This window comes from Oculina patagonica, chromosome 1 (genome assembly GCF_052425735.1).
Source record: "Oculina patagonica isolate OP01 chromosome 1, crgOcupat, whole genome shotgun sequence".
In the NCBI taxonomy this organism is placed as follows: Eukaryota; Metazoa; Cnidaria; class Anthozoa; order Scleractinia; family Oculinidae; genus Oculina; species Oculina patagonica.
The window spans coordinates 8,330,110-8,344,060 of record NC_135758.1 but is presented as its reverse complement, the minus strand read 5'-3'; the positions used below and the strand labels follow the sequence as shown (position 1 = coordinate 8,344,060).

Sequence of the window (13,951 nt, the reverse complement as noted above, 5' to 3'; positions counted from 1 at the left end):
ACATTATTGCGATCCCGTTAAAAGTGTGCGGGACGTTCCTAGTTATCTCGTACTGATAAGTTGATCAGCCCCCCAAAGTAAAATGAATAAAAGTAAAAACGTTTCTGACAGACTCCTCTGTGTATTGGAAGCAGGAAGGGTGAACTCCCATATTATGGTTAAGTTACGGATTTTGGTCACACATATAGGGTGTTCAGGACGTGGCAGGCTGCCTGTCAGTTTAACCAAAAAGGTTCCGTTTTGAGCTGCACTCAAAGTAAAACATACTCTCGTGATTTGTTGGCAGTCTTCAGATCATTGATAAGACATAGAAATGGTATCCGGCTCCGGGGTCATTAAAAAAGCTTTTACCACGCCCAGATGGGGTTCCGTATAGTAGTATAATAATTTTAACAGGAATAAAAAGCCTGTACAAATTACCGTACCGTTGGTGCTAGATGCAGTGCTTTTTCAAGTCTGTACATCTTGATTATTTTGTATTGAATAAATAAAAGGGAAAATGGAGTTCAAAAAGCGACTTTTTTATGACCGACTGAGAGGTTGCACATGTGGACGAACAAGAGAGCATGAGAAAACTTTTAAAACGTGAATTCGAGTTATCGGGAGTCGACTGTATCTAAATGGCAGTTGAAAAATGCAGACTTTGAAGGGATCCCCCTGTAAAGTACCCACCCACCCCCCGGGAGTTCGTGACTCATTGCGTGACAAATACGAGGGTTCACGAGCAATGACATGTAACCGTTCTTTGAATTTCACAACATCTCATTTGAGGCTTAAAACGTCGTTAAGTGAATCTGTTCATCGTGTTATCAAGTCCCTTGCACGAATGGCTGTATGGAACCTGAAATGTGGTTAAAATTGTCAAGAAATACCATGTTTACGAGGGCCTTTGCTAATATCGACTGATTGCATCATAAGCAACATAGCCGCTTGCCCGTGCAATTTGCCGGTAAAAGAATGTCAAGAATGAAGAAAAACAATGTTTTACCACTGCTTTTGCAAGGTAAGAGTAAAATATTAATAAATAAACTCGTGCGTAGCTAAATGATAAGATTGTGTTCGAATTTTGGCTACCGTTTTTATTAAGAGAAAGTGTACTGCGTAATTCGATTATTTGCTTTGTTTACATAAGTCACTGTCGAGCGATTTCTTCGAAGTAGGACGGTCTATTTCTTGGATAAAATCAAAAGCCCAGAGCAAATTTTTATATAATTAAAAAGTACATCATTTCTACTTATCTAAGCCAAAGTTTCAGGCGAATCCGAGTTATACCGCATAGCAAAAGTACTTCGTGAAAAACGTCTCCAAAATGAAATCTGTAAACAATGAGAAAATGGCGATTTTTAAACGCCTGCCTGGATTTCACAGTTCAGTTGATTATCCTTATTTTAGACTCATAACATTCGTCAATGCCTCCTGTTCAAATATACAAACTTGAGAAAGGTCATCTTCAATTTACGCTTTTGATGAGCTAAGTTCTTGTGACCATGTTCGTCGCTCTTGTTTCGGCCATTTTATGTCGCCGGGCACTCGTTACAGTGTCTGAATATTTTCTCGAAAATTAAAATAGATTTAAACGAAAAAAATACACCACGTTTATCGACTTACCATAAGGTATCTCTGAGCCAAAAATGAAGGTAGATGACTTTGGAAGTTTGTACCGCATATTTTTGTTTTCACGCGGTCTACAAAAAAATTCGCTCTTAAAAAGTAAAAACACTGGTTTACCTGAGGGAATGGGATAATGCTTTCACTCGGCAACTATTTTTATCTATCCTTGCTCGTAATAACACTTCAATTTGAACAAAAACGGCGAAATGGAAAGAAAACCTGCCTGAGACGTTTGACCGCGGTGAACCGTCGGCCGCGCTTCTCTAACTGAGAGACGACTGGGAACGAGTCAGCGCCGAAAATCTCATCTGTGTGCAGTTAAATGCAATGAAAGGAAGGTAACCAAGAGGGTCGCGGGGAAATTCATTTATAAACGAGGTCTTACCTTCGTTGATTTGTCGATTTTGCCAACGAAACAATTCAAATATCTGATTTGTGTCATGGAAAACCGTTTATTAATGCCATATCTGCATAAGCTCAAATTTTAGAGCGCTTAAAGGAGTAGCCAAGCATTAAAACTAAATTAATTTTAATGTTCAATACCTAAGCGGGAACAGTCTTTGCATGTTTCTATCAAAGCACTTACTTTAAATTTCATCTGCATGCGTCTCCGAGCCTTATTCTTACTCTCTTCGACTTTGTCAATTTTTTTTTACTTCAACTACACAATTCTATTTCTGTAGTAAATTTTCAGATAAATTTTAGTAACCGGTACATTTTAACGTCCTCAATTATCGTTAAATACAAGGAAACTACAACTGACGGCTTCCATATTTACACTTGTCAGGAAATTCCAAAATTACACAATTATGGGCGTATTTATTTGTAACATACGCGTATAGCCGTCGCATTTGCCCGTGACGGGCATATGCGACGGCTATACACGTATGTTACAAATAAATACGCCCTGTATAGCGTCCAAATGTACAATAATGTAATAGTTTTACACTTTCATTTTCAAACAATACGTGGTAGGATATCTGGTAAAGTTTATCCTTAGGAAAGGACACTACTATAGAAAACATAAATGTCGATGAAATATATACGCAAACCAATTTGCTCAGCGCTTCAAAAACGTTACTTTGGCTTCAGCATTACATTTTTCTCTATACCTCTGTTGATCAAATGACTGGAGAAGCTCAAGCCTACTAAGTTTCATTACCTCAAAGCGTAAAACGACGATCTTCAAACATCCTACGTCAACATCAAGGTAAAAAAAAAATAGCAAAAAGATTTTTACATGTATAATTCTAATCTTAACTTCTGGTCCTTTTTGTAGTCCTTCCACAACAAGATGAATCACAGTCTGTCTTGTCAGATTTCTTTATTTCCCTCTGGTACTTGACTCCTGCTGAAAAAGACACACAAAAATGCGTCAGAAATAACAGGCTCTGCCTTATAGCCTAATGTATCTAAAGGGGTTTGCTAACGCATCTTTGTCATTCTCATAATTATACCTTCAAAAAAAAAATCGTGTCCACTTGACATTCTCTGATTCTTTGTACAACAAACTTGAGAATACCGTTGATAGCGTATAGACAGCATAAACACTGGGTATACTTCCTACATGATCCTCTACAGTGCTACTACTCAAACCAAACTACCCATTCCAATAAAGTTCTTTGCAACTTGACTTAAAGAGAGTGAGTATTGAAAAGATGAAAATAAGAAAATGGACACAATTTTATCAGTTTTGTAGTGTACAGGTTGTAAGATTACTAATATCATTTTGGAAATCGATAACAAAAAAATCGAATACAGAATATTTTGCGTGTCCTTAGTTGCATTTAGCAGTCGCACTATAATCCGTGTGCACCACAAACAAATCATAAGTCAGTCTACGCTCATTCTACATTCATTTCCTGAATTTAAATGACACATCACCTCCAATATTACCATTGGACCAGCATACCTTCTACATATATCTCCTACATCCAATAACTATGTACATCAGCGTAACGCCAAAAAACATGAAACTCAGCACTTACATTCACTTTTTGAACTTAAATGACACATCATCTCCAATCAGCATGAATGGTGCCCACTTTCTCACTTCACAGTATTGTGGACTTCCTCTCATCCATTTCATAGTCTCATGGAGAGACTCACCGGCGCTCTTCCCACGGACCAAGTGTCCATAGAATTGCTTCATAAACTGCATCGTTGCACTGTCGTCCACAGCCCACAGAGACACCAACACGGAGCGTGCACCAGATCCTAAGAACGCTCGAGCGATTCCAACAACTCCCTCAGCTTTGATTTGTCCAAGTCCACTGTGACAACAGCTTAACACGACCAGCTTGGCTCGCAGCTGAACTTTTGAGATATCGGACATTGTCAGTACAAAGTCTTCCTTCTTCGGTTTGCCTTTTATATGCTGGGCAGGGGCTAAGGCGATATCTCCTCTGTCGGCATTGCCGTGTGCAGCGATGTGAATAAGACTCACTGAGTGTATCTTCTGAAGCACAGCTTGCTTGGTGGCTTGTTTTCCAGTTAAAGGGCGAACATGCAGCAACCGTCCGATCATCTCTGCTTCCTCTCTGGCACAGGGAAGTGGAGGGCATAATTCTGGGAGGCCAACTTCAGGATCACCCACAATCAGTACGCCCGTCTGACTGTGATAGTTCGCTGGACTGTCTTGGATCAGCTTGAGAGTCGTCAACGAAGGAATGAAACGGATCCTGAACTTTTCAGACAGATAATTTCCACTCTCGCCCATCAACGCTGCAAAAGGAATTCTGTACAAAGAACGATCAGGAACGATGATTATCTCAGATCCTTTCAAAAATTTAAGAACAGGGGCTATGATGGCGCTATACAAATTCTTAAGAGCTTGTGGTTCCTTTTGTTCTTCTTCTTCTTCCTGGTCTGTGACCAGAGAAGTGGTGACACCTTCTTCAGGTTTTGATGGGGATCTTGCTTCAGTATATTTATCCCATAAAAACAGCGAGCGATCTTCACAGCGTTCTCCTTGCAAAAGTAAAAACTTTCTGTAGGATTGGTTAGCTAAATTCTCTAGCCAGTCTTGAATGGATGCACCTTGAGGTCGGATTTCTGCGGTGAGACCTTTTCTTGATGCACCTTCTACCCCGCCAGCCTTTAAAATCCAACAGAAAAGATTTTCGTGAACAAAACAAAATGATAGACATGTGCATGATTTGTTTTTGATCACATTCGTGAAGTCAAATAAACGATTGGTATCAAAACCGGGCAAACGCTGGCAGGAATATTGAGTTGCCATTACCTCTGCTAGTGATCTGGCACGTGCAAGTTCAGAGATTGACAAAGCCGTTTTCACGCATTTTAGTTTCAACAACACGGTAACCATTAATCGATAAGGAGCATCATTTTTGTCAGCAAACCCCATCTTGAAATGTTCGCTTTCTCCAATTGATATTCGCATCTCTTCGAGATTCTTTATACTCGCTGAGAGATACGATAGAGCTTTGGGAATATCTTGAGACACCAAATATACCCCTGCTATTTGGCAATAGCTCATGCTCTTCCCATGGACGTCTCCCATTTGTTCACAGATTTGAAGTGCTGTTTTGAAAAATTCTAATGCTTTCTGTAATTCATTCTGAGACAAGTGCAATGATCCTAGGCTGCTGTTCATTGTCATTTCACCCTTTTTGTCGGCGGTTTGTCTTGCAATTTCCAAAGCCTGTTCGTAACATTTCCTCGCCTTAGCATATTCACCCAGTGAAGCATTCAAAACGCCTAAGCTACCGAGAGCAGATCCTTCTCCATCTTTGCTTCCAATTCGTTTTGTGATTGCCAGTGACTTTTCGAGAAACTTCTTGGACTTAGTCATATCACCAAGAGATTGGTAAACAGTTCCAAGGTTACTGCTCATCACAGCTTCTTGCTTAATGTCTCCTACTTCTTTGCTGATTTGGAGTGCCTCTTCGTAGAACGCTTTCGCTTTTTCAGGTTCGCCAACACTTGTCTGTATATTTGCCAAATTGGATAAGATGTTTGCTTCTTTTCTCCTGTCGCCAATTTCTTTAGCGGTTGCAAGGGCTTTTTGGCAAAAATTTTCAGCCTTGACATATTCCCCAAGATGCTGACAAACAACTCCCAGGTAATCGTATGCTGCAGCTATTCCCTCGCTGTGACCAGTTCGAATGTTTATCTCCAGTGCCTTCTTATAGTACTTGTATGCCGTGTCATAATCACCAAGATGCTGGCAGACAGTTCCGAGATTGCCGTAGTCTACTCCTTGCCCTCTGGGGTGATTTGTTTCTATGGAGATAGCAAGTGCTTGTTCATGGCATTCCCTTGCCTTACCATAGTCTCCAATTGATTGATAAAGACCACCAAGGAAACAATTTGCATCTCCTTCCCCTCTTCTATCACCAATTTGTTTTGTTATAGCAAGCACTCTTTCGAAACAGATTCTTGCCTCTTCATATTTGCCGAGAAAACGGTAGAGGTCTCCAAGCTCCCTATTTTCAGATCCTTCGTATTCTAGGTCACCAGTTTCTTTGTAGATTTCACGTGCCTTCTTGCAATAGTTTTCAGCCTTTTTAAAGTCGTTCAGTTCGCGATACAAGACCCCGAGATCACTGCATGTATAGGCTTCCGCTTTTCTATCGTCAATGTCTTTGCTTTTTGTGAGTGCCATTTTGTAACATTCTTTCGCTTCATCATATTCACCTAGCGACATGTGGACACCACCTAGGTGTCGGTTATATGATATTTCTCCACCTTTGTCCCCACTTTTCACGCTTATTTCGAGAGCCTTCTGTTGTAATGCTTTTGCTTTTTGAAATTCACGAAGACTGTTGCACACTCTTCCAAGCTCGCTACAGGCCTCTCCTAACTTTTTCATTTCACCAATCTCCTCCAAGATTGCCACTGCCTGTTCATAATATTTTTTTGCCTGTTGGTATTCTTCAGTTGTTTTATACAGATAGCCAAGGCAGCCGAGGGCTCTTCCTTCTTCTTTTCTGTTGCCAGTTTCTTGCGAAATTGCAAGTTCTTTTAAAAAATAGTCCTTCGCTTCAGGGTATTCGAAAAGCGACAAGGACAACTCACCCAGCTGGTTAAGAAGCCCTCCTTCCCTTTTCTTGTCTCCAGTTTTGGTTGCCACTACAAGCATTTTGTTTAAATGCTCTCTTCGCTTGATAACGGGCGCGCCAAAAAGATTGAACGTCATTAGCTCGCTTGAGTACAATGCCAATGCTTCCTCGTATTTTTCTTTGGCTTTCCCCTGCTCGCCAGTTGACTGATACAAATCGCCAATTTTGTCTGCCAACACAGCTGCGCTTCCAACATCACCAATTTCGCTGCAAACATGGAATCCCTCCTCGCCCCAGTAGACAGCATTTTTATAGTCACCGACAAGACAGTAAAGATTAAACAGCCTTTGATATACCAGGGCGTAAAGTTTGCTTAGAGTCTCCTTTTCTAACTTTGGAGAATACCTCTTCAGAAGAACCAAGCATTCACTGAACAGTTCAATGGCCTTACTGTATCGATAAGTGTAAAGCAAAACTGATGCCACTGCAATGCCAATAAAGAGAGCTTGGGGAACTTCTTTTGCGTTGTCCATAACCATTAAAAACGTAACCTGTTAACCTAATATTAATAATAAGAAATAAAATTAAAACAAGAAGCTTGAAGAAACTTTAAACCAGCGGCTAACGTTTAAAGGTACGGCGCGGCACAGTTATCAACTTTAGAAAAGCAGTCATTTGCACTTGAGTGACGCGCCCTGAGTTTTGTGTGAGTCACACAGTTTGAATTAACTGAATTTCCTTTCTTGCCTTAATCCACCTGGACAAATTCCTGCTTACGCTTGCAAACATTTATTTTGTTTCGAATATTGAACAATCAAACCAGTGGAGAAAAAAGATCATTTTACGCCAAAAAAGAAATTCAGAAAATTAAAGAAGCTTAGAACCGAGCTATTGATGTTTAATAGCCATTTTGCTCTAAAAACACAGTATCTGGATACGAATGAATGAATGAATGAATGAATGAATGAATGCATGCATGCATGCATGCATGAATGAATGAATGAATGAATGAATGAATGAATGAATGAATGAATGAATGAATGAATGAATGAATGAATGAATGAATGAATGAATGAATGAATGAATGAATGAATGAATGAATGAATGAATGAAAGGAAGGACTTTTTAAAGTGTCAATAGTGTTTAGCTTATAAAAACTAATTGGGGACACTATTTCTTTAAAAATATATCTAAGCTACATAAAGTTAAAAAATATTTACACTTTAATTCTAGGAGAAAACCTTACTACATAGATGAATAGATAAATAAAAGAAAAAATAAATGAGAATAGAATATAAACTTTAAAATATAAGAAGTATAAAATGTGAAATGTAATTTACAGTATTTGGATACGTTTCCCCTTTTTACAAACTCTATTTTGTTAGGTGCCAGATAGTAAAGAATTGTTTTGTGATGGCCAACCATACTTTTGACTGACCTAGCCCAATATTCGTTAGTTAAAATGCTGAGACTATCAACATTGAGACAATAAGAATGGTTAAATGCTAGGGTTTTTATAGCCTTCAACTCTGATCTGTAATTGCTTGAGAAGTTCAGAGACAAAAAGGTGCTATGGTAACCCGTACACGGACCCTTTATGCAGTTTTAAAAGGGGGGGGGGGGTTGCTTTCCTCGCACCCTTTTGCTTTCGCCTTGTCCCTCACCAAGAAGCCATTGAGTTTTAAGCAATACTATATAAGTAATGTGCCGCTAAAACTTCAAGCTGTTTTTGTTTTTGTAATAAAGTTTCAAATGTAGTTGTTTCATTCTCTTACAAACTGTTATATTAATTATTCCCATATCTTCACAAACACGCCGCTGCAGGTGGTTTTCTATTCAGGTATCACAAGGGTCTGCATACCAAGGAGCCGGCATCTGTTTCAACTTTTTTTCTCCATTTCTTGTATATATGTATAGAATTCGTCAGCTACATTAAAGGATGGATCTGAATGCATCCGAAACTTGTTTGCAAACTTACAACTGCTTTGTTGTGTTCTAGGAATGTTACGTTATAGTCTAATTCGTTCACTGGGCTACTTTTGGAAAGTTTAATGTTTACATGAGCAGAAATTAGAGCTTCTGTTTTAAGTCTCTGAAAGGCCTTCGAGTGAAATGTTTACCGGCTAATATCGAAAAGTGGAAGTTTTAATTAGTGACCAGTCATTATTTATGTAGAGGGGGGGGGGGGGGGATGAAAACAAAGGGGGGTCAAGGCTATTTCAGATTAGCAAGAGGGGGGTGGGCTAAAAAATATTATAAAGAAGTTTAGGGGGGGGGATGGACACCTCTTAAAAAAAGGTGTCCATTGGCCAAGGCGGGTAAAACAGTAATGGTAGTTTGCAAACACTATATGTGGAACAGTAATGCTAAATTGTACAACTTTATGCTAATTATATTGGTTTCTTTTGTTTAAACTTATTATGTACAACTTAGTGATTTGTATTTAACAGAAATACTTTTTGCACTCTAAACTTCATTGTTATCTCAAATTTCAGTTAAAAGGAATCCAGACCTGACTGCTTTAATATTTGGTTTGACTGAAATTATTTTCTTTTAACAAAATGATTATCACTACAATAGCCTAAGACTGAAGTAATTAAGCATGATATAACAACAAGAAAGTAGTCCTTTTACAACTTTAGGAAAATCATTGGAAAAGAATTATATTTTGCATGGTTCTTACATTTGTGTTCACCATGAAAGCATAATTTGTAAAATCTATCACTTTTCCAAAGTTAAGGAGTTAATAAAAGTTGTATGTTTACTTTATACACATAACTTGTCCAAAATTTGCCCTATTTATTTGCTGGAAGAGAATACATAGCAAAGAAGCCTTGGTTGACTAAGTGTTCCAGCCTTTCTGCATCAAAACTAGTGTGCAAGCTTGTGATTGTATGTAACGTGCATGAAATGAGAAATGAGGTGAGGGGGGGGGGGGTCATCTCGTAAATATTGAATAAAGAAGGAGCGTCACTTGCTACTTACATAGCCTGGAGGGGGGCCTTACAGAAATTTTGATCTTTCCAAAATATCTTTCTCCCCCCCCCCCCCCCCTCTACATCAATAGTGACCGGTCCCTTAATATTTCAAATTGCATTAGAAACGCATTCTACTTGAGAAATAAAGTATACCCCAGGGTTAGATAGCCTGCGTCGCAGACAGTCTAAACCGCCAGTATAGTACGTCGGGCCATATCGAGGATTTTGTGACATGTCCGGCTCCAACGCAGGCTAAGGTTCAACCGATAACCACACTTACCGTGTTGTCCCTATCAAATAAGGAAGACGATAACGCTATACTGTGTAGCTGCCGTGCGATCACTCTGATTATTTCCTTTGTGAATCGTGAATCGTACGTCGAGATGAGGACCAAGATGTGAGGCTAAACAAGAAGAACAAGAGTTAGACGAGATAAAGGCTACAGGAAAATATGTTCTGCAGGAAGCGTGAATTCCGGTGGGAGGAAATGTAAAGGAATCATGAAAAAAAAACCCAGCATTTTTTAGATGGCGGGATGTGAAAGCAGGATATATATAAACAGCAAACAACTGTTCCCGGGATACTCATAAATTTTGAAAAATACGCAATTACTGGGCTGTGGCGCAAGTTTGTTTTTACCCAAACAAAAGGTATCAATAAACCGTTTTTTGATAAACAACAAGTGCAACTGGGCGGTCAGTGGTCAAAATGGCATAAAAAATCTAATTATTGACCTCGCTAATTCGAACTCGGTTATTTTGATTCCCCCTAAATAAAAAAACCCGTTTCCCTTAGATTTGCCCAAGATATTTAATATCCGCTATTTCGAACCCCCCCTAATTCGAAAAATTTTTGTTTCCCCTGACGGTTCGAAATAACGGGGTTCAACTGTAACTCACTTATTTTGGTGTGTTACAATACTCAGGCTTTCATGTATACGTTTAAGTGCACAAGAACCGCAATCTGCTTGATTGAATGTTTTAACATACAAACATCGCTATTTTCATGTGTTTTAGCTCGCATGGATGAAATACGATGCGAGCATAATTGCCTACCAGTAAATATTCGGTAATGTTTTTACTAGATTTACAATATTATAAAGAAAAGATTATAAAAACTGCAGTAGCAAGTACTGAAGTAGAAAGCTTATTGTCTGTACTTAATCACAGCTTCATAATTGATTCAAGGTGGTAATAACAAAATAGGTCCACAACTGAGAACCCAACTGGAAATCTTTCACAACAAAATAATGCAATTATAAGTCTCATAATTGTTCTCCTGAACAGCTGCAATCGAAACCGGTCGGTTCAGATACAATTATTCACGCGGTCTTTACTTGGCCGCAACAGGATCAAGTTTACGCATAAAATTAAATTATTTTAAGACCCTTTTAACCAGTTGCCAAACTGTTCTCAACTCTAACGCGGAGGTTTACTTTGGAAATTATTTATGAAATGATGGGCGCGATCCATTGGACCAAATTTTTCGGAATTCCGTACATCAAATGGAAAGATCCGTCGTGATTTTGTCACTACTTCTGGAGGTTGTCCTCAATCCGGAAATCGGAATTCTCGGATCCTGTTCCATTCGCCTTTATGCTCGGGCCCAGTTTTTCCCAACCCGGAATCGACATCGCTGGCGTCTTCCACTCTCGCCTGTCAGTGTTCGTCTTGTCTTCTTGCGGCGCGCTATAAACTGCGTTATTGAACACGGTGCTTGCAGCTTTGGTAAGCAGTCGAACGTGCACACCACGTATAATTGTCTTAAACGAATGCGATAGAGCACATCTTGTGCATCCAAATGTTCCGTAGATGTCATAAAAGCAGACGTATGTGTTTCCAGTGTAAACTTTTCGCTTCTTTACGTTTAAAAACGCGTGGAGCTACGTTTGAGCTAGTGAGGATAGATGGCTTCAGAATTATCAGGGGAGTAAATCTCAGTTTTCTTACTGTTTGCGGGAATGGAACTAGCCTGGCCGATTCAAGTGGAAAATACCGTTCCATTTGAAGATGAAAATTTCGAAAATTCAAACCGAAAATTTTGGTCCAATGGATCGCGCCCGATGCCAATTGGTCGCAAGCGAAATGTTTTTGATAGTAGCGGATACCAACCAGAAAGAAGACGACGGCTAACATGGAATGACATATTTATAGTGTTTATTTCGGATTTCGAATGTCCGTAAGATCCGTAAGTATTCAGACCAGATAGCGATATATTGGGAGTTAAAAACAAATATTTGGAAGAATTTTTGAAAAAAATTTCGGAATTCCCCGAAAACATTATATTTCCGTTTTGTTTGTCTTTGCATCGAAAACAAGGATTCATTTTATATGATGGCCGCGACGATGAAAATCTTGTATATTTTGGCTTTAAACTCCGAACCAAACAGATCAGCCGTTCAGTGAACTTTATCAATATTGATTTCACTGAAGTATTAAAGTTCTATTTCTAATTCCTTATTCAAATTCATAGCAACATACAAGCTGTACTTACCGTGTTGTTCCAAATCGAAAGCGGAAGACGAAATTGTTTTCGTGATGGCTTTCTTCTTAATATCTACTTCAGTTTCAAGTTTCAAATGTAGTTGTTTCATTCTCTTACAAACTGTTATATTAATTATTCCCATATCTTCACAAACACGCCGCTGCAGGTGGTTTTCTATTCAGGTATCACAAGGGTCTGCATAACAAGGAGCCGGCATCTGTTTCAACTTTTTTTCTCCATTTCTTGTATATATGTATAGAATTCGTCAGCTACATTAAAGGATGGATCTGAATGCATCCGAAACTTGTTTGCAAACTTACAACTGCTTTGTTGTGTTCTAGGAATGTTATGTTATAGTCTAATTCGTTCACTGGGCTACTTTTGGAAAGTTTAATGTTTACATGAGCAGAAATTAGAGCTTCTGTTTTAAGTCTCTGAAAGGCCTTCGAGTGAAATGTTTACCGGCTAATATCGAAAAGGTGTCCATTGGCCAAGGCGGGTAAAACAGTAATGGTAGTTTGCAAACACTATATGTGGAACAGTAATGCTAAATTGTACAACTTTATGCTAATTATATTGGTTTCTTTTGTTTAAACTTATTATGTACAACTTAGTGATTTGTATTTAACAGAAATACTTTTTGCACTCTAAACTTCATTGTTATCTCAAATTTTAGTTAAAAAGAATCCAGACCTGACTGCTTTAATATTTGGTTTGACTGAAATTATTTTCTTTTAACAAAATGATTATCACTACAATAGCCTAAGACTGAAGTAATTAAGCATGATATAACAACAAGAAAGTAGTCCTTTTACAACTTTAGGAAAATCATTGGAAAAGAATTATATTTTGCATGGTTCTTACATTTGTGTTCACAATGAAAGCATAATTTGTAAAATCTATCACTTTTTCAAAGTTAAGGAGTTAATAAAAGTTGTATGTTTACTTTATACACATAACTTGTCCAAAATTTGCCCTATTTATTTGCTGGAAGAGCATACATAGCAAAGAAGCCTTGGTTGACTAAGTGTTCCAGCCTTTCTACATCAAAACTAGTGTGCAAGCTTGTGATTGTATGTAACGTGCATGAAATGAGAAATGAGGTGAGGGGGGGGGGGGTCATCTCGTAAATATTGAATAAAGAAGGAGCGTCACTTGCTACTTACATAGCCTGGAGGGGGGCCTTACAGAAATTTTGATCTTTCCAAAATATCTTTCTCCCCCCCCCCCCCCCCCCCCCCTCTACATCAATAGTGACCGGTCCCTTAATATTTCAAATTACATTAGAAACGCATTCTACTTGAGAAATAAAGTATACCCTAGGGTTAGATAGCCTGCGTCGCAGACAGTCTAAACCGCCAGTATAGTACGTCGGGCCATATCAAGGATTTTGTGACATGTCCGGCTCCAACGCAGGCTAAGGTTCAACCGATAACCACACTTACCGTGTTGTCCCTATCAAATAAGGAAGACGATAACGCTATACTGTGTAGCTGCCGTGCGATCACTCTGATTATTTCCTTTGTGAATCGTGAATCGTGAATCGTACGTCGAGATGAGGACCAAGATAGCAAGTGCTTGTTCGTGGCATTCTTTTGCCTTCTCGTTGTCTCCGAGAGATTGAAAAACATTACCAAGGTTACAGTATGCTCCTCCTTCTCTTTCATGACATTTTATTGCCTCTTCGTATTTGCCAAGAAAAGGGTAGAGGTCTCCAAGCTCACTATTTTCAGATCCTTCGTTTCGTAGGTCACCAATTTCTTTGTAAATTTCAAGTGCTTTCTGGCAATAGTTCTCAGCCTTTTCAAAGTCGTTAATATCGCGATAAGAACCACCTAGATCACTGTAAGTTAA

At 38.9% G+C, this 13,951-nt stretch overlaps 1 protein-coding gene across 2 annotated transcripts; it reads right to left on the bottom strand.

The window, feature by feature from the left end:
* Positions 1–2,806: 2,806 nt before the first annotated feature.
* Positions 2,807–12,177, bottom strand: LOC144654188 (uncharacterized). Of its 2 annotated transcripts, none has more exons than XM_078514276.1 (4): positions 12,107–12,177; positions 9,894–10,016; positions 3,600–7,194; positions 2,807–2,962 (listed from the first exon to the last, which is right to left on the bottom strand). In XM_078514276.1, exon 3 carries the CDS (start codon positions 7,172–7,174, stop codon positions 3,602–3,604), a length of 3,573 nt encoding a protein of 1,190 aa, XP_078370402.1. In that variant the 5' UTR covers positions 7,175–7,194; positions 9,894–10,016; positions 12,107–12,177; the 3' UTR covers positions 2,807–2,962; positions 3,600–3,601. The 2 variants fall into 2 exon arrangements, with proteins under 2 accessions (XP_078370402.1, XP_078370410.1); XM_078514284.1 differs by having other exon boundaries at positions 2,820–2,959.
* Positions 12,178–13,951: the final 1,774 nt, after the last annotated feature.